General features: G+C 41.3%; 1 protein-coding gene across 9 annotated transcripts in view; it reads left to right on the top strand.

The window, feature by feature from the left end:
* The first annotated feature begins 467 nt into the window (after nt 1-467).
* Nucleotides 468-24,122, top strand: part of ARHGAP12 (Rho GTPase activating protein 12) — a 75,123-nt gene continuing 51,468 nt past the window's right edge. For 8 of the 9 annotated variants that reach the window (XM_074529303.1, XM_074529381.1, XM_026796217.2 and 5 more), the window contains exons 1-2: nt 468-623; nt 6,257-7,008. In XM_074529303.1, coding sequence (XP_074385404.1) covers nt 6,340-7,008 — 669 coding nt within the window. In that variant the 5' untranslated portion in view covers nt 468-623; nt 6,257-6,339. Of the gene's footprint in view, nt 624-6,256; nt 7,009-24,122 lie in introns of those variants that run through there. The other variant, XM_014269987.3, reaches the window with a different exon arrangement.

Consider the following 24,122-nt stretch of genomic DNA (forward strand, 5'->3'; position numbering starts at 1 on the left):
GCTTTCAAGGTTATCTTTGCAACCAGGAGAACCAGATACTGCTTTTTCAAAGACAAAGATAAGATTACTTACAATTTGAAAATGCTATGAAGGCCACCTAAAAATTTTCAAACAATGTTTGAGAACTTTTTTTTTAATATAGTAAGAGATACCAAGTGAGTTAACTCGAAATAAATGTGGAGGACTATTTCTTATTATTTCACTTTGGGTAACTACCTAAAAAATGTGGTTTCTTCAGGTATCGTCTATTGAACAATCAAACAACCCTGTTTGCAGGGAGGAAGGTGTTTTTGTTTTTCCTCTGTTCGTTTCAGCAGGGACAGAGAGGCCCGGGTGTTTCACACACGGCATCACTCGGGAGCTGTTGGCACCGCTCCAGCCGCGCACCGGAGCGCTCCGGCGAGGCGGACAGCAGGACCGACAGACGGACCGGTGCGAGCGCCGATCTCTCACCGGGGGCCGGGCGGTCCCGGGCACCGCCCCCGCCCCACCCCCGCCCGGGCCCGCCCCGGCACGTGACCCGCGGTGACGCCGCCGTGCCCCGGAGCCGACACTCGCCGGGGCCGCGGCGGGAGCGCAGCGGGAGCCGCCGCAGCAGGAGCCGGAGGGGGCCCGGCCGGCAGGTGGGTGCCTGCGCCGCGCCCCTCCGCCCGCCGGGGAGGGAGGGCGGGGACGGGAACGGGAACGAGCGCGGCGCTGCCGCCGCTGGGACGGGCGGGCAGGGCTGGCTGGCCCCGCGGAGGAACGTCCGCGCCCGGGCCGGCGCAGGGGCCGCAGCCCCCCGGGCCGCCCTCCCGCCCTGCCGCTGCCTGTGCCCCTCGCGGAGCGCTCCCCGCGCCCGCCGGGCTCCGGGCGGCGCCGCCCCGCGCTGCCCCCGGCGGTGGCGGCGGCTCCGTTCCGCGGGCGGCGCCGGGAGCGCCGAGTCGGCGGCGCCGGGAGGCAGCTCCGCACCTGGGCGCCGCCGCGGGCCGCGCTGCCGGGCCGGGCCGCCCGCGCTGCCGTGTGCGAGCGGCGCCCGCTCACCTGCGGGAGACAAAGGGAGGCAGCGGCGGCTCCGCCGCCCTTCCCGGGCGCCCCCGCCGGGCCGGGGGGATCCGCCGCCCTTGTGTGAACTTGAGCGCGGTAACTTGGGGTGGCTGGGCCGGGCTGGGCCGAGCCGCGCTATTTATAGCCAGCCCTCGCAGTCAACAACTTAACAAAAGCCCGCACCGAGGAGCGAGCGGGGCTGGCAGGGAGGCAGCGAGCGGGGGGAGGGGGGCGCGGGCTGCAGCGGCGCTGAAAAGTTGTCCTGACACTTGTTTAAAATGCATCGCTTATTCAGTGCTCTGAGTCACGGGCAATTATTAAATGGTTGCTTATTATGCCTCTAGCGTTTAAAGACGGGTGAGCTCCGGGTAGGTAGTTTACTTGCGAGTAGTGCTCGATTTCGAAGTGTGTTTGAGGAAAGAGCGAAGGGCTGAGCTTGTTTTCATACAGCTTGTAAGTTGTCTGTGTTTTGGTTATATCTGTCGTTTCCATTTGCCTCTATTTGTGTGCAACTTTTGCATGCTCAGTGCGTGCTTTGCAGAGGGTGGCTCCTGCAGGCAAATACTGGCTGAGGAGTCAAGGGTGCTGGACAAGCAGTGGTGCCCCTTGGGAAGAAAGGTATTTGAATGGGTTTGAAGTCTGACAAGGGACCAGTCCCCCAGGCTGCGGTCATGCAGGTACAGCCTGAACCCTTAAGAAAACTGCCCAGGGAGAAGAAGAATCATGGAATCTATTGAGGTGTAGCCAGGGTATCTCATCTGGCCTGAACTGTTAAGAATTTATCTTAAATTAGCCTTCGTAATTGAGTTTATTTCTGTATCAGCACTGTGCAAGGGTTCATTTCAGTAGTGGGTGAAGTTTGCTGCTGAAAATGGAAAAAGATTACACAAGTCAACTGCTGCTGCTTTGTAGGACACTGTGAACAAGGTCGCACAAAGAAATTTAAGGCGATCCGTTAGTACTCAGTAGCACTTTTAACAATTTATCATCTGCTTGTATTGGAAAGTAAGTAACAATTCCCTGACCCCAGAAGGGGCTTTTTTTTTTTTTCTTTCTTTCTTTTCTTTTCCCTAGGGGAAAAGAAAAGAAATAGCAAAAAGTATTTTAGGTTATTTCCCAAGACTCAGTTACCTGGTTCGTGAAGATGAGAAATAAATCTTCTCATCTTCCAGAGATGCGCTGTGCCTGATAATTTCAAAAGAGAGTGGGAGTGAGTCTTGAATTCTAGGATAATGCTGAAGGTAGGGGTGATCATATCTCATGCAATACATGAGAATACTATATGTGTATCACATATGATGATATTTATGATTCTGTGTCTTAGGACTGTGCTTCTTTCCAGCATTTCCATGGACTTGAGGATCAATCGAGAGAGCACCATTCTGTAGCTAAGGCTGGATGCTGAAAGGAGGTGAGGGTGCAGCTGCAGGGGTCAGGTTGCTCCAGGAAAGGCTGCGCTCTGAGGCTACAGCTCTTGGAACCCTGCCTGCCTGAGGGTGACTGGAGCTGTCACATCGGCTCTGGATACAAACGGTCTCGTTTTGTGGGGACGCGCATAAAAACGTAGCTAGAGGCGAGGGTTGGCATGCCGAACCCCTGGTGCACCCGCGTCTGGGGAGAGTTCCCCGGAGCCCCGAGTGCCGTGCCGGGAGGGTCCGATGGGGCAGGGCCGGCCCGGTGCTGGGAGTAGCGAAGCCCATGGGGCAGGGCTGGCCCGGTGCCGGGTGGATCCGATGGGGCAGGGCCGGTGCCCATGGGGCAGGGCCGGCCCAGTGGCGGGAGCAGTGGAGCGCATGGGGCAGGGCCGGCCCGGTGGATCTGACAGGGCAGGGCCGGTGCCAGGAGGGTCCGATGGGGCAGGGCCGGTGCCCGTGGGGCAGCGCCGGTGCCCATGGGGCAGGGTTGGCCCGGTGCAGGCATCAGTGGAGCCCATGGAGCAGGGCCGGTGCCGATGGGGCAGGGCCGGCCCTGTGCCCGGTGTATCCGATGGGGCAGGGCTGGCCCGGGCCGGGGCGCGCCCGCGGGCGGACGGGGGAAGGGAGGAGCTGACCTCTGCGAACACCCAGGGCTGGCAGCCTTAGTCAGCCTTAGCTGAGTAAGAGATGGGAACGGTTCCATGGCAGCCAGAGTCCGAAGGGATCTCCCTGCCCCGCTGCGGAGTGAGAGCCCTGCTCGCCTCTGCCGCACCCCGTGCCTGCCCTAGGCAGGCTCCGCTCTCGTGGGACAGCGGGAATGATCCGTGAAATGCTGGCTTGTGTGTCCACGGGGATGTGACCCACCTTAGATCACCTGCCAGTAGTGACTGGGGTTTTCTTCACCAGGAGAAATGCGAGGTCTGAGTCTCTTTTTTTGGTGTTCATGAACATAGGTTTTCTTAGTGAGGCCATTTGTTATTAATCTCTCAATCACATACTGAGACTTTAAATAAAGTGTTAAGGTATGAAAGCTTACAGATGTTCTCTGTGGAAGTAAATGATTTTTCATATTTACCATCCTCTAATTAGAGTAGTTCAACCTTCTTTACCAACGTGGATGCCATCGAGCATGGCAGGTAAATGGTAAGGAACAGAAATACTGTGAGGGTACAGGACTGAGCAGCTGTATCACTTCAGCTGTTGGCTGGTAGCACAGTGAAATCAGTACTCCGGGTGTCAATATTGTGCATTCACACCTGCGTGGTTGTGAGCCCCTTACAGCAGAGGTTTGACCAAGGCTCCTGTGGTTCTTAAAACTGTTCTATGTTCTTTCTTCATGAAAGGGCATTACAATTAGCTGTCCCCTGGGCTGCACAGAGAGTACAGGCAGTCTACCTTCTGTGACACAAGAGCTGCATTAAAAAAAAATAAAGCAAAACAAAAATTAATTCATTTGAATCTGTGAAATCAAGGTGTGGTAGTTGTTTGCTGATCTTCAAGGTTAATTTCCTACCTGTACCATACATATTTATTGCTTTTTTGGGTTGAGGAGGAGAATTAGAGCCTTGCTCGATCATGATGATGTGATCTGTTTGTAAATCTGTTTCAGTATTCTGGCTGAACGCAGCCTGTCTCTCTTTAATCATATGTTCAACATTACCAAATGTTTGCTATTGACTTGATAATTTTGCAGCTTGGATGAAAGACCAAAAATTGTGCTGCTTATTTTTGTTATTTCTTTTTTGTTGTTATTTTTTGGAAATGGATTAGGCTGCAAAACTGACTTCAAAAGTGGGTAGAGCTATTTCTGTAGCTGTTCTGTTTTATTTAACTTGTATTATTCAACATTTTGGGTTTTTTAAAGCATAACATGCAACCTGTTGAACCTTTCTGTCTTGAAAAAATTTTAAGCATGCATTCTCAAGAAGTTGTCATATGGAACTGGCAAAAAAAGGAATGAAAAATCCAAGCTTTTAAACATTTGTTAGTCCTGTGGGAAACCAGAGGCTTATGTTCTCTCTTTGGTTTCTGTGTGGGAGAAAGATTTTGAATGGAACCTTGTCCTGTGGTTCAGCTTTTTGAGGTAACAGAACTTTGAGATAAACTGCAGCTTGGTAAGACTTGCATTTTTCTGGTGTCTGACCTGGAAGCCTTGAAAGGGGTTGATAGCAGCTTTGAAGAAGTGTTGGAAGGAGTCAGGTTTGCTAAGAAGAAAAAAATAGCATTTGCATGGCAGAGCTTCCAAAACTGGGAAGAGAGTGGGAATAGCTGCAATTTGTTCATGTTTACCTTCTGCTGCTGTTGCTAAACAACTGCAGAGCTGCACTTAAAAACACCTATTTATGTAGAATACCAGGTAAGCAAGTTGTTTTGTACCGAGGCTGTAAATAGACTTTGAATGTCAATGTACCATTTTATGGTAGAGAGTAAACACCAGAATCCTGGCATTCTTTTCTCCTGCTTTGTGTTCCCATTGTCAGCTTTGTTGAATGTGGCACCATCATTCCTTCTGTCAAGTCTTTGATAAAATTGCAAACCTGACCTTGTGGTTCTGTGTGGAACTTTGAAAACGGTGGTGGCTTCCTGGTTACCTGTAGGAAATGCTTCTTGGAAGTGAAAGAAGATGGTCTGTAGGAGAGAGACATAGATTAAAGATGGGCACTTCTGTCTTGGTGTAGTATTTGAGCTTTTTACCTTCTACTTTGTCTCGGAGTTATGATCTAAATGTATTTTTTCAAGGCTCAGATCAAATAACAGAAATAGCAAAAGAAAATTGAATGGTCCTTAGTGGTTTCTGCTTTAGATCTCCCCAGAAGTTCTTTTCTGTTGTTATTTCTGTCCTTGGTCCCGTTTAGCAGCTGAGTTCACTCTGCATGTGTGTGCCTGCATGGAATTGCATTAGTTCCACTCTGTGGCAGGGTAAAGGCTACAAATCTCATCACAAAGTCTTAACTTGCAGGGCTGCAAGTTTCTACATAACTTTTATCATTCGTGAAATGTGTGCATTTAAAAATAAAAAATGTGTTTGTTAATCTTCATAAGATTAAATATGGCAGCATTTTACTTGAATTCTCCTACTTTCTGTGTGAATGATGGAGATCTTACATGCATTGATTTTCAAGGTTAAAAATCCTACTATATTGTGTTCAGTGCAAGTTGGCAAGACTAATGCTTACCCAGCCATGAATTTGGACATTGATGCTACATGATTAAATAGAATTTGTTTGTAGGTGTGGATGCAGTGGCAGTTGTCTGGATTATAAAGATGCTGAGAAGTGCTTTTCAGAATTTTCATGTATTAGTAATTATTTCATTACCCATTTTGGTTCATAGTCCTGTTTTGTCACTGTGTCACTATGTTTTGTTTGCATTTTAATTTCTAGCCCTTAAATATTTGGTTAGATCAGGTTTTCTGTAAGGTAGATAAGTCTTCTTTGGAATATTTTGATTAAAACTAGTGTATTAACAGTTCATTTAAGAAATTAAGCCTATATGTAAGCAAGAGATTGACTCAGATCAGTCCCCTCACCAAATCCCCAGTGATTAATCAATATTAATCAGTAATAGAAGCAATAACTAATTAATTAATGAAGCTAATGAGCCACTTGATAGCAGGAGGCTTGTGTGAATAGGACAGTTCAATCAGTGACCTAAGTTGTTCTACTGATTTTCTGTTTCAACACGCAGAAGGATATCTGAAAAGACTGCATTTTTCATCAATTAGTCTAAGTAGGCAGGATTTCTTCAAAATTATTTTTATCCAAAGTGCTTTTAAACAGCCACTTGATTACATATACTGGTTTTTTGTCTTACAGCTCTGAACATCAACAGGAAAATAACACTGAAACAGAATGTCGCTTACCTTTTGTCTGAAAAGGTGAAATATCTTCAGATAGCAATGGCTGATAAGGGTGGGAAGATGCTTCCAGGACAATTTTACATTCAAGTGGAGTATGACTATGAGTATGAGGCCAAGGACAAGAAAATTGTGATCAAGCACGGGGAAAAATACATCTTAGTGAAAAAGACTAATGATGATTGGTGGCAAGTCAAAAGAGACGAAAATTCCAAACCCTTTTATGTGCCAGCTCAATATGTGAAGGAAATACCCCGGAAAGCACTGATGCCACCTGTGAAGCAGGCAAGCATGTTGCCAAATAACACCTTGAAGTTGACACATGGATTACAGAGATCAACAGAAAATGTGAATAAGTCACCAGAGCTTTCTAGTTTTGGAAAATGTTCTCCAGTTCAAGTGTCTTGCTTAGTTCGAGATGCCAATCAAAACCTGGGACCCAACAATAGCCCCTGTCAGACTTTTGGGTTGAGTCTGGACCTTACCCAGAACAATGGAAAACTTAACAATGAGTTGCAATCTCCCAAGGTTTCCAATCAGTTCAGAACCATTTCCATGGGTCATTTCCCATGCCCAGAGTTCTTGGAAATAGAGAAGACCAGCTTTTTGCATGAACAGTCTTGTGATTCAGCAGGAGAAGGCTCAGAAAAAATTCACCAAGATTCAGAGTCTGGAGATGAACTCAGTAGCAGTTCCACAGAACAAGTGCAGGTAAGCTGAAAAGTGGCCACCATGTCTGGTTTGTTTTCTTTTGTTTTTGCCATAATTGTCTGCTACTGTTTTGAGATTTATTCCCAAAAATTTCCAGTTGTTCAAATAAAAATGTCTTCTCTCAGCATGAAATTGTTACTAAAATCAAAGCGGTTCATGTGTTTAGTTCTTGCAGAATTTCTGTGCTATGGGAATTTATTCCATTCACATTATTCTGTGATTTAAAGTTAAAGAACAATAGTGTTTCCATATTAAGATTGTTTTAATATGACATGGAATTTGGGTTGTATTTTCTTTCAGAGGAAGGGAGCCTACTGCTGTAACTCCTCATGATTTGGCCTGTTGAAATGTGCAAGTTACTGTCAGTTTTCCCTAACTGTGTATAGATAACATAAGAACTGTAAATTAATGTCTCCGTGGGTTTAATTACACTTAAGACTTATATGGAGTTGAATTTCTGGCTTGATCATTTTATTTGTAGACTGCTTTAATGAGTCAGCCCTGCCAATTTTGCTTCTCACAACTTTACTCTGGATTAAAACTCAAAACATGTGAGTTTGTTAATCAGTATGGAAGAATCTCAGGAATGATGTACTCCTACTTCTGGTTCAAACTGAGCATTGACGGCCTTTGTCCTTGGTAAAGCAGTTTCTCTCACTTCTTAATTTTTTTTTAACAGGCAACCCCCACCCCCATCAAAAGATTAGAACTGTGACTTAATCAGGTCACTTCTGGTACGGGTAACCAAGTTAATTAGTCTGTTGTAATCCAGGTTTGCTCTTAAACCAGTGATGTTTGTGTGCATACACATAGTTATATATTTATATATGTGTGTATGTAGATAATTTCCCCACCTCACACTTGCCTTCCCTGTCTTTCTTTAGGGACATGTTCAATTATTTTAAATTCTGTTCAAAGCTCCCTACTCTTGAACTTAAGCTGTAGTGTGAAACTGTTTTTGCTGGGATAAAAAGTGATTGTTACAGTAAAAAGTGATTGTTACAACACTTGGCAGCATGTGTTCAGAGTACCAGAGTATCTCAAATCAAACTTGATACTAACATTAGACATGAAAAGTTTTACCATTGAGAGCTGTGAATCAGTACTTTGCTAATAAGGAACAATGAAGGCAAAGCTGCTTAGGAACGAGTCAATATGGGAAGATCTTAAAGATACAAGATTGATTAGGTGAATTACAGAATCTTGAACTGTGTGTATGTATACTTATTGTAATATTTAGAATCTGTAGTTTTCAATATCCTGCTATGTTCTTGGCCTCATTCTTGATGTTCAGTTTCTATAGTTATAGGTCACCACGTCTCTAATATTTGTATATTTTATGTTAATTTTAACTTCATCACCCCTCCCCCAAATAGTATGGAATGAATAGGATTACTGAATTTAATTTCTTTTCTTCAGTGATGTCTTACACAGTGTGAGAATCCATGAGCTTTCTTGCACTTTCTTTGCAGCACTGCCCTAGCTCAGTGTAGTTGATATGAACCACTCAGAGCTTGGCACGATAAAGTGATTAAATAATTAGATATTTATTTTAGAAGTGTGTGTTGGCATGTTACTGCCATATTAATCAATTGCCAAACAAATTATGAAAATACCAAGGAATGTTTAGAAAATATATCCTACTTTAAATGGTTTACTACATTAAAATTTCTATTACATGGTAGGACAGTTCCTTCTTCTGTGTTGACTATAATTTGATGCATTTCCTTCTGTAAAGCAGATGGAATTAATATTACATGGGTGTCTTTTGTCAATAATAAATATATGGCCTGCAGCTCAGTTTCCACTGGACTTTGTGCCTCTTGATGCAGTGACACTTAATCTTTTCACCATTCTCCTCTCTCCCCACTATACTTTATTCAATGCTACAACTGATTTATGAATTTATATCTGAGTGGGGCAGCAATGCATGTATTGTAGACACTGTTATGGGAGATCTGAAAGGGAGGAGTTTTCACAGTGCTTAAGAGTGACAAATGCTAAAAATGCCACACTTTGGCTGTGGAAAATGCTTGGCAGTTTCACTTGCCATTATGAGAATCTTGGGCAACAAGAGTGTGGATGCTTGCTATGCCTTGCAGTTTGCCTGATTTTGTAACTTAATCTCATGGTGCACAATTGCAAGCTCTTTAAATACAATGAAAATGTTTGACATTTAGTAGCCGTGGGGATTAAAGCAGTGGTAGAACTGATGTCACCGTTAGCTCAGTCTAGATGTTCAGAGTGCCAGCCTTCTCACTGGAACAGCTTGGCAGTTTTTTCAGAATTCTTTCAATAATGAGCATTGTTTAGTAGAAATCAGCTGTGTAGAAATTAATGGCTCAGAAAGCTGTTTTTATTGCTCTTAGTCTGTAGTGAGAACATCAAGTTCCTGGCTTTCACGCACAAACAGGATTTCACTTCACAAGACTGACTGCTTCTCCCTCCCCTGCCTGCTGTGGAGTTCAGTTTTATGCAGTCTGCATTATAATAAACTCTAAGCTACAGGTGTTTTCTCTTAAATTTAGATTAGAAGCTAGAATTACCTTAATGATGCCTTCATGTAAGTAATTTTTTGGGGGTATTGAGGTGAGAGCATTCAGTTTTAGCCTGACCTTCAGTGTGTTTCACTGTCCTTGAGTACAAATATATGAGATATAGAAGAATGCTTCTCTTGTGAATCTTTGTAAGAAGTGGTTACATTATTCTCTGTAGATTATCCTCCTCCTCCTTTCCAGTAATGAAGTGCTGGTTCTGCAGCTGTACAGTCTTGAAGTCATAAGCTTGCTGGCTGTGGAAATACTGGAAGATCCAGAGCCTCCAAAGTAATGCAAAAAGGAAGGATTTTTAAGCAGATGAAATATGTGAAGGACAGAGAGGTAGCAGCGTGAGCAGAAGGATTTGCTAATGAAGATAGATGTAGCAAGGGATTTGGTCGAGAGAAACATTAGGACTGGGTAATAAACATTTTTGATGTTTTATTGCAAAGAAATGATAACTGTTGGTTGCCACTCTGGTGGATAAGGCATTGTAAGAACCATAGGTTAGCTTATGGACTTGAGCTGTGGGAGGCTGGAGGTAATTAGAGGAAGTAGGGCTTGAGAGGAAACAAGCTTCAGTTTAACCAGATTTAAATCTCTGGTGTTGACAGTAACTGCAGGTCGAATTGGAACTGAATGAAATGGTTTGAGTGAATGCACAGCTGGCTGTAAGAATCACTGAGACAATGGTGGCACTCAAAGCATCAATGAAGTTCAATGAAATTTCAGGAAAATGGTGCCAGGTGTCATGTTCTGATCCCAAGGAAAGGGCAAAAATATTCCTGAGGGAGGCCAAGCATATGGGGAAGAAGGAAAGTTCTGAGTGATTCTTTAGCAGATAGGGACAGTACTTGAAAGAAGCAGATGGGATGTCTGAGCAGTATGCAGTAGAAGCAGAGACCTGGGTAATTGTTCTGAAGTAAAAAAAGAAAAAACAAAAAAAGGACTTACACATTCAGGCATGCCTAAACAGGCAGGAAGAGCTGAAGCAAAAGAAGACATTAAAATGGTCTTCAAAAAGCACCATGGGCAATGCTTCCCTTCTTACCAAGTTTTGAGAGAGGGTGTGCAGACAGGGAGAGTTGGATAAGTTCAGAGATGATGTTAAGAATGTTTAGGTGATATCTTTGAGGATGATACTTTATGATAAAATTACAGACAGAAATTTAAATCTGCTTTTGGCAATGCTAATGGATAACCTATGGGAAATAACTTTGTTTCTGATGCATGTTACCTCCTCTTTTGTCATAGGAGACATAGAATGTATTTAAGAATAAATACATGGCACTGTCTGAATGTTACTTTTTATGCTTATTAAAAGTTACTTTTAGCAGCAGGTTGGTTTTAATCATTATAAATATAGACAGTGACCTATTTGCAAAGATTGTTCTGTCTTTCATCCTCTTTAGTAATTGACTATTGCATAAACTGTGAAGCACTAAAGGGGATTATCACTAGGATGGCTGTTTTGCTTTGATTAATTCTGAGTAGTAAAGATCTTAAAGAGCTCTTTCTGTCTTGCCTTTGCAATTTCTATGGGATTGCAGTAACTTTTTATTCAGGAAAATAAAATATTTTCCATTTCTGTGAATGTCAGCATATCTTCTGGAGATCTTGGTGTTCTTGGCTTTGTCACTTAGTTGAAAGAGTGGTGGCAGGTTTTTAGTGTTAGACTGCCTTGCTGGCCAAACATTAAACCTCTTAAATAAATGGTTATCACTGTTTTGCTGGCCACAAAATCAGTTTGCTTTTATGATAAAAAATTTAATGTTACTTTTTTTATTTCATTCATTTGTCCAAGAGATGAGTAATTTGACAGTATGAAGGAAGCATGCAAGATTTTTTTTTCTTAATAAAACTGAATGTGTTTGCAGATTCATGGTGATATGTATAATGTAGTAGTTTGAATTATGTTTGAAGTACCATCCTTTAGTCTCTTAGCTTCTTAAAAACAGCATTTGTTATTCTAATGATGTTAAATGCTGAAATATGCACATTAAAATGAGGTGAAGAATAACTTTCAATGACAAGGAACTAAAAGCTTTATAATTTAAGGAATTTTATAAAACATTAATTTAATTTTTTTTCTGGGATTTTGGTAGCTGCTGCTAGAGGTTTGTAAACAGCTTGAAATGTTTGCTAAATTATGTTAATAACTGAAAGGTACTGGACAGATAATATTAAGGAATATTTTTCCTGGCTGGTTTTGTGTATGCAGTTTTTTTTTTCCTATGCAGTGTCAACAGGTGTGGATAGTTTCACTTTACAGTGCTGCTGTTTGTGATCAGCTCAGCCTCTGTAGTTTTAATAAGTAATTCAGGTTGCTGATAGTTCTCCCTCTTGGTCCAGGTGAGTAAATCTCGATTGAGGTGCCCTAAAATGAGCAACCCTTGTGTGTGGCACTGCCTGCATCCCATATGCTCCTCTGCACATCCCTGCTGCAAATCAGATTGAGCTACCTTAAAAAAATAAACAGCAAGCACCAGTGTTATCTGTGTGAGGCAGGTGTCAGAAAATCACCACCTGTGAGACAAGTTGGTTTTAGTTGAGTGGCTTGTTCTAATACTGGTGTTGGAATGCTCAGCTCAGTAAGCTACAGATCTGCTTGTACATGCAGCTTTGTGTTGTGCTCTCAGACTTGAAACAAACATCTAGTGCACTGTCAAAATTCTGCAAGTGCCAACACAGTCTTTTGACTCTTTTACTACCCCTATTTACCCTAATTTCGTGCAGAAAATGATGAAGTGGAGCTTTGATGGCACTGGTTTAGATGAATAAACCTGTGGTTTTTATCCTGATAGAATTACTTCCTAGCTCAAATACAGCTCCAGCTGCGCTGCCTAAGGAATAATAGTCATAATATGGAATTGATTTTTCTGTTTTTACCTAGAAAAGTGTAATTTCTGGTGTGCAATGTGTGAGTTTTGGTGCATGCTGTCCCACCTGTCCTTTCTTTTGAATTCAAGCCAGGTGCCAGCCTCAGCAGGGTGATGACAGAGTCTTTAGGGATGGTGGAAAAGCAGCCCTAGGAAAAGGAATTTGTCTCACTGCTGCCTAAGCTGAAAGCAGCTGGAGATGCTGGGGACTTGCTCTTTCTCGTTGGCAGTGCTTCTGTCATTTGAAGTAGGGAACCACCAGACACAGGAAGGACTGTGATAGGTAAAACTCTGCTTGAGACTGTTTTGAGAATATTTGGTCATCTCTTGTTCTTTCACATAACTCTGGGTACAAACAATTGCTTTTGCTATGTCTTTACCTGGTTACAATCTAGGCAGTTGCTGAATATTGCAGTGCTTTCCTATAGAACAAAGGTGCTGTTATTCTGTGGAATCCTAAAGAAAGTATCATTTGTTTCACAGCAGTGTGACAAAACATCAGGGAACGTATGACTCTGTAGAATAAAATGCAAAACACTTTTCCCCTTTTTTTAGGCAGCTCTCTGGAATAGTAGACATTTGTGTTTAAAAAAAAAGCAAGCAAAATCTGTGCATATCTAGTACCCAAGCAGCTGATACGTCTCTGACAGGCCTTCCCAGGGATGTTTGCTTTAAAAACGATAGGGACAAATGGGTTTTGCCTTTAATGGGGAGTTTGTTTTAAAGCTGAGGACAATACTTCTGGACAAAACAATCTTTCAGGACAGTAAGAACTGAGGATTTTCAAATGAATTCTGTGATTGTGAGTAACTGGACAACATACAGTTAGAATATTTGTATCAATTTTGAATTTAGCCTATCTTAAAGGTTTTCTGACCTAGCTCTTGGGAAAGACAGTAGGCTTCTAGTAGGTTATGGTTCTATTCTGGTGGATATGAAAGTGCTAGGTTAGTGCAGAGAGGCATTCAAACAAGCATAGAGAATGTCAGTAGTAGGAAATGGTGCAGAACGAAAATGCAGAATGCAAATTTCTTGGTGTTTCTGTATTCTAAGTAGCATGCAGTTGCTGGCCTCTCTCATCTTGAAAAGGAGGTAATTTTGGTATACTTTTCCTCCATCTTTTGATAGTTTGTCCTAAGTGTTCATAAACTCTTTTGACAGAGATTTGGAGCTTGTGCACAATGATGCTGTGAAGATTGGCATAGATGTTTGGAGTCTATATTTTCATACATTCTAGTTTTCCATCTGATAAGTTTTGTAAATGAAAGGTAGAAGCTGAGGAGCTGTCTGAATGAATTTAGGTTATTGCTTATGTTGAGTTTTGATGTTAAATTATCTGGCTTCACCTGCTTATAATCAAAATCATGATTAGAAACTTGGACTCCTATTTTAAATCTGAAATTGCATATTACATTTTGAATTTAAATAATATCGTTTTAATTATTCCCTTTTAAAATAGTTTACCTAAGGCTTCTGGATGATCTTTAGATCATCTAGTTAAATTTAAGTGACTTCCCTGTATTTTGTTTAAATGCAGTGCTGAAGAGCAGAGGTTTATGTCTGTTTTCTGCTGACGTGTAGTGTACACAGTTGCCATCTTTTGCTTTGTGGATTGTTGTTCAGCTGTATCACTTTGCTGCTCCAGTCACCACGTGGCTCTACAAACATTTATTTCCAGTGCTGCAGGGAGGTGGTGGTGCTGGCCTGGGCAGTGTTGTCAGAGTGTGTCCCTGGCCTGTAAGGAGCTCCTTTATGGCAGCCTGGATAGGCACAGTCTGGTGCAAAGTCAGCAGATGTGAAGGACTCGAGGACACACTTGCTTTTTACTGTCACTGATGTGATGGGACTCGGGCAACAAGTGTGCTTGTGCAATACTGTAATAAAATGTTATGTCCGATAAAAACAAAAATACAGTTAGCAAACTTTCTGGACTCTCAGCTGGTTGTTCAGCATGTCTAGTAATATTGCATGCTCATTTATTTTCTAGAGAGCTTGAAAGATCACTAGGATATTGTTTGGAAACGATGCATGGTACCACAGAAATGTTACAGAAAGTGTTGCACATAACTATTGTTTGTGTTTTAGATATTTTCTATTTATAGATGAAGCTTCTTCCTGCATTAAAGTGTTGCAACAGTAAAAGAGGTTCTTGAGTGACTTGGATTTGCTTTTCCTATTGAAATTGAATGCAGGTGTATTTCCCTCCTCCCCCCAGCCCCCACCACTGAAGATTTATCAACATGCTTGGCACTATCCTTATCAATTCTTGGGTATCTTTATCCAACTGGAAAAGCTAAAGTAGAAGTTTGTCATGCATACCTGCATTGTGCTTGAGGCACGAGGGACAACGTGTGTGTGTGTATATATCTATATACCCATGTTCTCTGTATATGTGAGACATAAAAAACCAGATCAGCTGTTCTGTTCTTGATAGCCCTTTGATCTTGATTTGCACCTCATATAGTGTGACTACCAACTTTAAGCTTTCTCACAACAACCTCAGGAGACGTACTCATCAGTACTGTCATTTTCTGCCATCCAGAGAAGTCCATTTGTCCTGGCTGTGACTTTGCTGTGTTGATCCCTCCTGGGTGCTGCACTCTTAACTTGTAATGGCATTTTCATGCTTCCCTGAGGCTGTGTGCTTTTGCTGCTGCAGTGTGTGCTCCCCCATGCTGCTGGTGCCCACCAGCTATGCCAGGGACCTGCAGGGCTTCCTCCAGGAGAGCTTTTCACAGCCAGGCTCTGGGGCTGCCTTGCCTTGGGCAGGGAACAGGAGCCCTGTCAGGGGCCTGGTGCTCACACAGCTCTGTCCCTCTGTCCCTCTGCTCACTGAGCTCCTCATTGTCACCCACTGCAGCCTCCCCAGTAAAAGCTCCAGCCTCTCTCTTCCCTTGCTTTCATTTTTGCCTTTAGCAGCCTGAAGGGTCACGCTGCCTGAAGAGACATAGGGTGAGGGAAGCTCGACTTGAGATAGTTTTTCTTTGTTTTTCCATTTTTCCGTGCTTCAGTCTCCAAGAGAGACCTGTCTTGGTGTTTCACAAGGTTGTGGGTTGTTGTCCACCATGGTGTAAATTTCATTTTTAAGTTTTGCTTACTTTTCAGTTAATTACATATGTAAAAACTGCATTGCATCCATTTTTGCTTTTTGCTAGTTCATAAGTTGCTACTGTAACTATCATTGGAGCAAAGCTTAGATTTGTACTTAGGCTTGTGGGTTTTTTTTCTTTTATGGAAAACCAGAAAAATCTAAATCCTGAGTGTTATGCTAAAAATCTAGCTCTAAACTCTTATTCTTCTTTTCTTGTTTTGTAAATCTTTAAAGCCTCAGCAGATTGTATCCAAACCTAAGAAGTGATGATTGCCTGTACAGCATTGTGAGGGCTGTAAAACAGCTTTTTCCAGCTGCTGCAGGTCTTTGGTTGCTGTTTATGAAAACAATTGAAGTGAACATTGTGCTGAGATGGTACTACATTGACAAATTCTTTCTTTGCAATCAGTTTTCTGAGGAAAGTAGCTTGAAGGACTGCATTTAAATTCTGTGCCCATAGATGGTCTCAGGAATTGTATGTGCTTGTCCTGCTCTTATATCATTGCTGTCTATCCATAAACTGCTGCTTTGCTTCTCAAAGTATTCTGTTAAATGGTGATTTGAGCCCTGAGCCAGCCTTCTGTATTTTCCTTGGTGTGGATGGATCTGCTTGAGTGCAGCCTCAGAATTATAAAGTAAATAAAATTCCACAAATACTCAGTCTTTTTATATCTTCTTAAACAAAATCTGAAACAAAAATTGCTGGTTTAATATGCATTGAAGTAAAGTGGAAGTTGCATTTTAAGTGGAAGTTAATTTAACATTTTCATGTTGAAACACAAAATTCAGTGAAAAATGTACACTTCTTTTTCTAGATACTGATTTGCAGAAATAGCTGTTATTGGAAATGAAAGACATTCTTGCTAGTGTAAGGAAAATAAAGAGGAAGAAAAACTGCAGAAATGCATGGCTGAGTGTTTCATGCTTTCTGTCCTTACACTGGGTGCCAACAAACTGTCTGCAAGTAGAGAGAAACAGACGAAGAAATACAGTGAAAGAACAAATACTTCTATTTTCAGTAGTTGTAGAGAGGGAAAAAAAGATGCAACCTGGTTGAGGTTCCCATGAGAATTTTATTGCTTTGTTTAATTCTGCTGTAAGCAGTACATACAGTCTATTGCTGGGTATTTTGGGAATTTTGAGAAAAGTCTGTACAATTGTGTGCTTGGCTTAAGCATTTTAAAAAGCCCTCAAAAGTGATCTTAAAAAATCTCTAACTTCTTTAAGTTAGGCACAGTGGGTTGGATATATTCCTAAAAATGTTCCTCCTGCTATTCAGTATACTTTCACAAAACAGAATCCCAGTGTTAAAACTGGAATGATCACAACCTGTTATAGCTCAGTTAAATTTGGAAATTAAAAATATATTAGAAGCACCATGGCACAATTATGTACACATGTACACAATTATGTAGGCTTCTTTTTGTGTGGTGTTAAACAGCTATCAAGGGCAATATTCCTGCTCTGCTCAAAATTTGAAACACCTCATATAAATATATAAATATGCTAACTGATACCACTTATTTTGCTCATCCTATTGTGTCTTTTAAGGCAAAATTTCAAACTGAAGTCTTGACCTAATGTTCTCTTTGTCTTCTCTGGCATGAGACTTGGCTTTCAGTTATCCTTCATTACCAGAAAGAAATGTTATACGTGATGTAATAGGAGGCGTTCTTTGTCCTAAGTCATTAAAATACATGAGATTGAGGGGGTTCAAGCAGCCCTAACAAAACCTCAGAGTTTTGCTTGTGTGCTGTAGCACGTACATTGTCTTGAGAATAGAGGCAGTGTCTTGGGAATTTAGAAGCCCTTGTGACATTTTGTCTTGATTCTTTATATCTCTCTCCCCTCCAGAATAAGTGACAGATGCCAATATATGTGGGATTTTTGTGGTTTATTTAGAAATTTCAACATGCAAACTAAACAGCCGAATACTTATGTATAGTGGAGGTGACAATATATAAAGAGCCCGTTAGGAGCCCAACTTATAATGGGAATTTAATTTTAAAATACTTCTCTAGTGGAGCTGTGAACTTCATTTCCATAACTGCCAAAATCAGAGGTATTTTTCCTGGTCAGAGGAGTTTTAAACACAAAACACATGCAAACTACTGGAAAAGCAAAAAATATATTCATTTCAATGTTAAGTATTTTTCCCACCTATTGCTTTTTGCCTTAAGGTTTGTTTGATTCAGACAGGCTGGTGAATGTCCCATTCTAATATACTGGGAGACAGGGAGGATTCCAAAGAAATGCAGTGTCCTAAAATACCAAACTCCTTTGAAAATGAAATTGTAATCTCCTCTCTAAGTCCTTATACAGTGACTTTGTCTTGCACGTTGTAAAAAAAGTCTTGCTGTCTGTCACAGAACCCACTAATTATATTCAGTGTTACACAGTAAACATGTGAGAGGATACTGGATCTGAATACAGATTTAATAAAGGAAAATCTAATACAGGGACTAATGGGTTTTCAAGACAAGAAAGCCTTATATGGTGACCGTTCTTTGAAATCTGCCAGGTGAAAATGAATTTAGATTTTTAAAATAATCAAATTTTAGATTATCTATTTTAATAATGGGATAAATGAGTAAGTGGGAGAAGGATGCTTAATTTTAATTTAAAAGATTACTTGTTAGCTGAAATTGGTTAAATATATTAAAAAATTTGAATAGTGTGGGGAAAATGCTTTTTGTGTAATCTCTAAGCTTTAGTCTTTATTGAAGGAAGGCTTATGTGGAGAAAGAAGCCTATGAAAAGCCATCAAAACCACATCAAACAGCTTCTTGGTCTGGATCTTCTTCATGTTGAATGATCTTCTCATATTAATGCATTATGCTAATCATATCAATAAAGACATGGTTTATGACAAGTGACTTAAAAAAACCGATACTTGTAACTTCTTGCAGCTACCAGCCTACCATACTATGGTATGCCAGGCAGTATGGCCCACAGCTCTGCAGTGCCGTGGCAAAAGGGGCCATAAACCTTCAGCTTCTGCTCAAAATAGATGAATCCAAGTGCTAAAATGGAAAGTGTGTGTTCTTAGCAGAGTTTAGCAGTTTAACATCTCTCTGCGTTCCTCTGAGGGGATTTATGGCTGCAAGGCTCATCTTGAGGCTTCACTGGATGTTTTGTTATGATTGCTGTGCTGTTGCTGTGCCAGATAGTTTGCCTGTCCTCTAATCCCCATTTCGGTGGCAATCAGAAATGCACAGCTAACGCTTCCAGTAAGTGTTATTTAGGAGATAGAGCTAATCACCCTCCATACTCAATTACTGCTCTTGTGAAGACAAAAGCATTTGGAGCAATGTTAGCCTAAAGCCTATTCAGGCACTTAAATTTTCCCAATAAGCTTTTTATCTTTAATATAGCTGTTGTACTAAATCTGGCTGAACAGCAAAATCTGAACAGTCATGCAGCAGGATAAGCTGTGGCACTGCCAGCAGGGTTGCAGAAGGCTCTCTGGGCAGTGGGCTGATCAGCTTTCAGCACTGTTACTCTACAGCCCCTCGTGGGACCTGGAATCCAGAGCTCCTACAATGCCTGCACTTGCGTAATTCACCTTTTTGTATGAGCTCAATGGAAATCTCGCTGGAAAACAACACAGAAATCAACAGCAAAGTATTAGTGTATCCAGTAATTCAAAATACATTAATTATTAATTAATTTTTCTCTTGAGACTCCCAGAAAGTTCAGCTTCCATTCCACCTGTGTTTTCTGCAGATGAACACTAGCTTTCAAGAACAGCTTCATGTGCAGAACATTGCTATGTACTCGAGCAAGCATACATGTCCTTTAAAGCATTTCTTCCTCTGACAGCTTGGCAGACAGTGCTGCCATACTTTGTGACACTTGCAGTTTCAATGAGAACGTTCTCCAAAGGATGGTGGCTCCAGCTGATCCCCTGAATGCTGAGCTTGGAGTTGGAATTCAGCAGCACGGGGGAGAGCTGGGGGAACAGGGCACCGCTCACTGCCTGCTGCTTAATCAGCATGAAACCATTAGCAAATTCTTGCCATCTCAGCTACAATGTACTGCTAATAGGTTTGCTTTATTGCAAAGGACAGTCAAAAAAGCCTGGAATGTTTTAGTAATTTTGAATAGGCATAACATTCCTCTTAATGAAGTTTGACAAGGTTTTCAGAACTCCCTCACGCTGTATAACAACAGTGCCATTACACATTCCTGTGTACTGTGTGCGGGTAATTTATTTGTGTCTTTTGCAACACAACTCTTCTTACATGAAAGCTTTTACATTAGAATTTAAAATTATGTTATTTTACAAAATAGATTCCTTGCAACAAAAGCATCTGTGTGGTTTTAGTCCATTTAAACACACTCTCTAAATTTAGTCACGGTTTTACACTTGTCAGAAGACTTTGTAAATCCTGCTTCAGTGAAAAAAAATCACAGAAATTATTTAGTGTTTTAAAAATTAATTTAGATTATGTCTCACTCCCCAGTATTTTGGAACATGCTTTGCAGTCTGGAGAAATCAGTGAATGTATGTGTTAGTGTGGCCTCTTTCAGAGAGGGTTAGTGCCAGATATCTGAATCTGACTGTTTTCTTTTTCCTCTCTGTCTTTTGTTTAGAGGCAGGGTTTTTGTAGGGCAGTTTAATAAGTCCTTCATTTTACTGATAAATTGCAATGAATCTCTGATACCTAGGGCTTGGATGATTTTCAGTTTTTTCTTGTCAGCAGTGAAAAATGGTGTTGGACAGCAGAGGGAATTCAATTATGTCAGTTTATTTTACTTTTAGTAAGTTGTGAATTTGTCTTACAATCACGGGAGAAGCGAGGGGGGGGGGTCAGTGTGTTTCCCCATTCCCCAGTGTGGTAGCAGACAGTGAGCCCAGGCAGTCTGCATGGTGGGCAGGGATGTGACAAAGAACTCTGCTTCCTATTTTTATTGCAGGGTCTGGTTCACTTACGGCTGCTCTCATTCATTTCTCTTAGTTCTGAGACCCTTATCTCATTCCTGGAGCCCAGAACTCAAAAAAGGTTTTTATGATCTTAATCCAGCAGTGCTGCTCATGGTCAGAATGGCTCTACTTTGAATGCAGTGCCAGCCCTGGGAAGACCAGATGCAGTATTTATGATTAGTACATCTTTAGCAGACCCTCTCTGGATTGGTATGACTTTGGGAGGCTTTGGGAGATGGAGTCTACTTCAGATATCAAAATCCTCAACTCCCTTCCCTTGTACACCTCCTCCTCCTTTCTGGCAGGCCGTGCCTCTGTTTCAGGTCTTCATAAGAGGCCTTTCAACCTCAAACTTTGTTGGAGATGGACCTGCAAACAAGCAGGGGGATTTCTGTTAAACATTTGATTGCAGTAGATGTTCATACTTGTCTGAGTGAATGAAATACACAGAGAAAACTAGAGTAAGACTTTTGTGTGTGTGTCCTGTTACTTACACAGTTGGCATCTACAGTGAACACAGCATTTTATCTTGCATAGATAGTACCAAGCCTTTTGATTGCTCAGCAGTCCATGTAGAACATAAGGGACCATTGGAACACGTTCTGACACCTTTTTGCAACACCTACCAATGGACATAATGCAGTAATTTTCTGTGTGAAACAAGGAGTATTGTTGGAAGAGGAGAGATACTCAGATTTACTTTTGGCTTTGGAGGGTGGATAGCTGTGCTGAGCTTCTGGGGGAATTGTTGATATGCCCATTCATTATTATTTCTGAGTATTGTGGAATACACTCTTTTTCTCCCCTCCTTTTTAAAACAAGTTTCTAGACTCTGTGACATGCTGCTTTAGTCTTTTCACCAATTGTTTTATGTAAGATAGAACAGACATACTATAGGCACTATGCATTGATGCTATTTTGTGGCTCTTTCTTGATTACTGTAGCATAAAATCAACTGAATTTCTTTTATCCTCATGGCCATGTAGATGTTATGTTTGTACTGTGAAAATTACAATTAACTGCTTCTGAAAGGATGAATACTGGATTTTAGGTTGCACTGCATTTCCTCCATAAAGAAGTTAAGCAAAAGCCCCAAAGCCCAGTTCATTTAGTTTGCAGGACCTCTGTCTCGTATTACAAAATTCAGCTTGCTTCATCACTTGTGTATTTGCAACTTCTCAGGGAAGAAAAATGACTTTAAGTTTCCTGTCAGCACTGCAGCTGTGAAAGCGAACCAGGGGGAAATGGCCACAGGTCCAGTAAAGCTACTCCTGATTAAACATGTGTGGTTTGCCAGCTCATAACATTTTAGGGCTGTTTTTGCAAGTTGTACCTGGGAATTGACTTCACAGCTGCAGTTCTGAGGATGGTGAAGTTGATAATTCACAGTCAGGGGAGAAGTACGGTTGAAGCCCAAATATTCCCACTTGTTGGTACATTTCAGGTATTGCCTTGGGTGACTTAAATTCTGTGCTGGACAGCTTTTTAGTGTAGAGATGATTTTACTGCCTTTTTGATCATCTCTGGACATGGAGGTAGGTTTGTCCATTCTTGAACTTCCTTGTTCTGAAAAAAATGCCTATTAATCCCACAAAGTAGAGCACTGTGTATTTTCTTTTCTGGTTTGTTTTGCATCTTAGTAATTTTTGGGGGTTAACCACCTCAGTGAACTGAAAATGAGGTTATGTCCCTATTTTTTTTCTGAAATCTGAAAAACTTGATTGTCCATAACTCATTACTCACATTTGTGGGAATGTCTGAAATTGGAAGGATGACTAGATCCAGGGGTCGCCTCTTGTTTTGTCCCTGCTAGTTTTGCTACAGGTTGAAGAAAATTGTCCTTAACTTTTTCTTTTTTGGGAAAGTGTGCAGAGGGAGGGGAGAGAAAATGTCCTCTTTCCTTACTGGTATGATTTTATGACACTTTCTGGGTTTTGACTTATTTTGAGTATTAAGATACCCTGGTGGTTTGCAGAGGAGAGGAAAATATAGCATCTTCCCTGGCTTAAACTGATTTAAGATATTCCCAAAATTCATGACCCAGGTTTTCTTACTAAAAATTAATATTAGTAATATTTTTTAATTTTTCAAGATGCTGTGAGGAAAATGTTTTATTTTATACTTCAGTAAAGTATTAAATGTGTTAGATCTAATGTTTGATGTTTAAAACAGTATTTCTCAAAATGCTGACAAAAACCATGTTCTTCAGAATTCAGTTTTTTCATTCCAAGTGTGGGATTTCAGCTAGTAAACAAAATATCTTTCACTTTTCACTCTTAGCTTTCATCCAGCTGCTGAGTTCTGTACTGTGAGGCGGCAGGAAGAGCTGTCTTCAGTCAGCTTAAAATATTTGTTATTCTCTGCCTGAGCTACTTGGGGTACTTCTTTCCTTCTTTGGTGGTACGAGGTCTCTTCAGCTTAATTTTTTGAATGCTCTGATCACCTTGATCCTGTATTGCTCTTTCTTACAGGCTGCTGGTTTTCCTTAAGAGAAAACAAGGCCTTAAACCCAGCATTTCATTGTGCATACTTGTACAATAAATCAGCTTTTTACTATATACTTTTAATAGCTTCTTCATTTGTTTCAGACTTCAGATGTGAATGTGCTGCTTTTCAGGATGAGGGTTAGAGATTTGTAATGTAGCCTTGTTTACAAAGCCTTGTGGGAGTAAGGAAAATAGAGAACAACCCCACTGTGGTTCTTTCTTGCTGCATAGGGACAGAAGCAGGAGCACCACAAGTGCTATTGAAGGTTGTGGACTAAACTGCACTTAAGCTTTCAAGGAAAGTTCCTTATTTTGCTGATCAGGCTGTTGCAAAATTTAATTCCTTGTTTGCTCTGTATGTAAGTAAGTTTTTTGCCCCACTTCAATCGAGCCATTTTTTTACTGGTACCTGGGAGAACTAGACAGTTCTTTACTTATTGTTGTTTCTATAACTGATTCTGTTTTAGATACTTGAAGATAATTCCTTCTCTCAGCCACCTTTGGAATTTAATTAAGCAGCTAAACCTCCTTAAGAGCTAACACAGAGGTTGTGAAGGAGGAGGTCCTGCTCTCCTGTCACCTTAGTCAGACACTTCAGAGGTGTCTCTGGCTGACCTTGCAGTGACCTGCAAACACCCAAGGAGTCTAAATATGGGAGAGCCTTTTGTTTGTTTGTGGAGTTTCGTTTGTTTTGTTTTAAAAGTCTCAACAGGGTTAGTTTATTGTCATTCTGGTTTTTTCCATCGCTTTGCTGCAGGGCCACATCAGCATCAGGGGTGCAGAGGGCAAGGCAGATGGGGTTGCTCCTTCTGGTAGCTGGTGGCAGGTAGACCAGCATAGCTGGGTCTTGAAAATGTGTCATTAATCTTTGATTTTCTGAAACAAATAAATTTGTGGTTTTTCTTGTTTTCTAAACTTTGAGTTGTTGCCTGACTCTGTGCTTTATTGATTTGGTCACCTGAACTGAATTAGCAAAAGTATTTGCTGAGCTTCTGTACAAGCAGAAGTGTCAGTGTGGTTCTGTCTTTCTCACGAAGGAAATTCTTTGCTTGTGTGCATGGGTAGTTAGGGTAACTAACTCATTTAAAGTTACTTTGACAAGTTACTTTTCTCTTGGCTTCCCTTTCTTCTAAGATTAGCAGACCAATTTTTTCAAAAGGAAAAAGTGAAAAAAAATTATTTTGTTTTTTTTTT

Source organism: Zonotrichia albicollis, chromosome 1 (assembly GCF_047830755.1).
Source record: "Zonotrichia albicollis isolate bZonAlb1 chromosome 1, bZonAlb1.hap1, whole genome shotgun sequence".
NCBI lineage: Eukaryota > Metazoa > Chordata > Aves > Passeriformes > Passerellidae > Zonotrichia > Zonotrichia albicollis.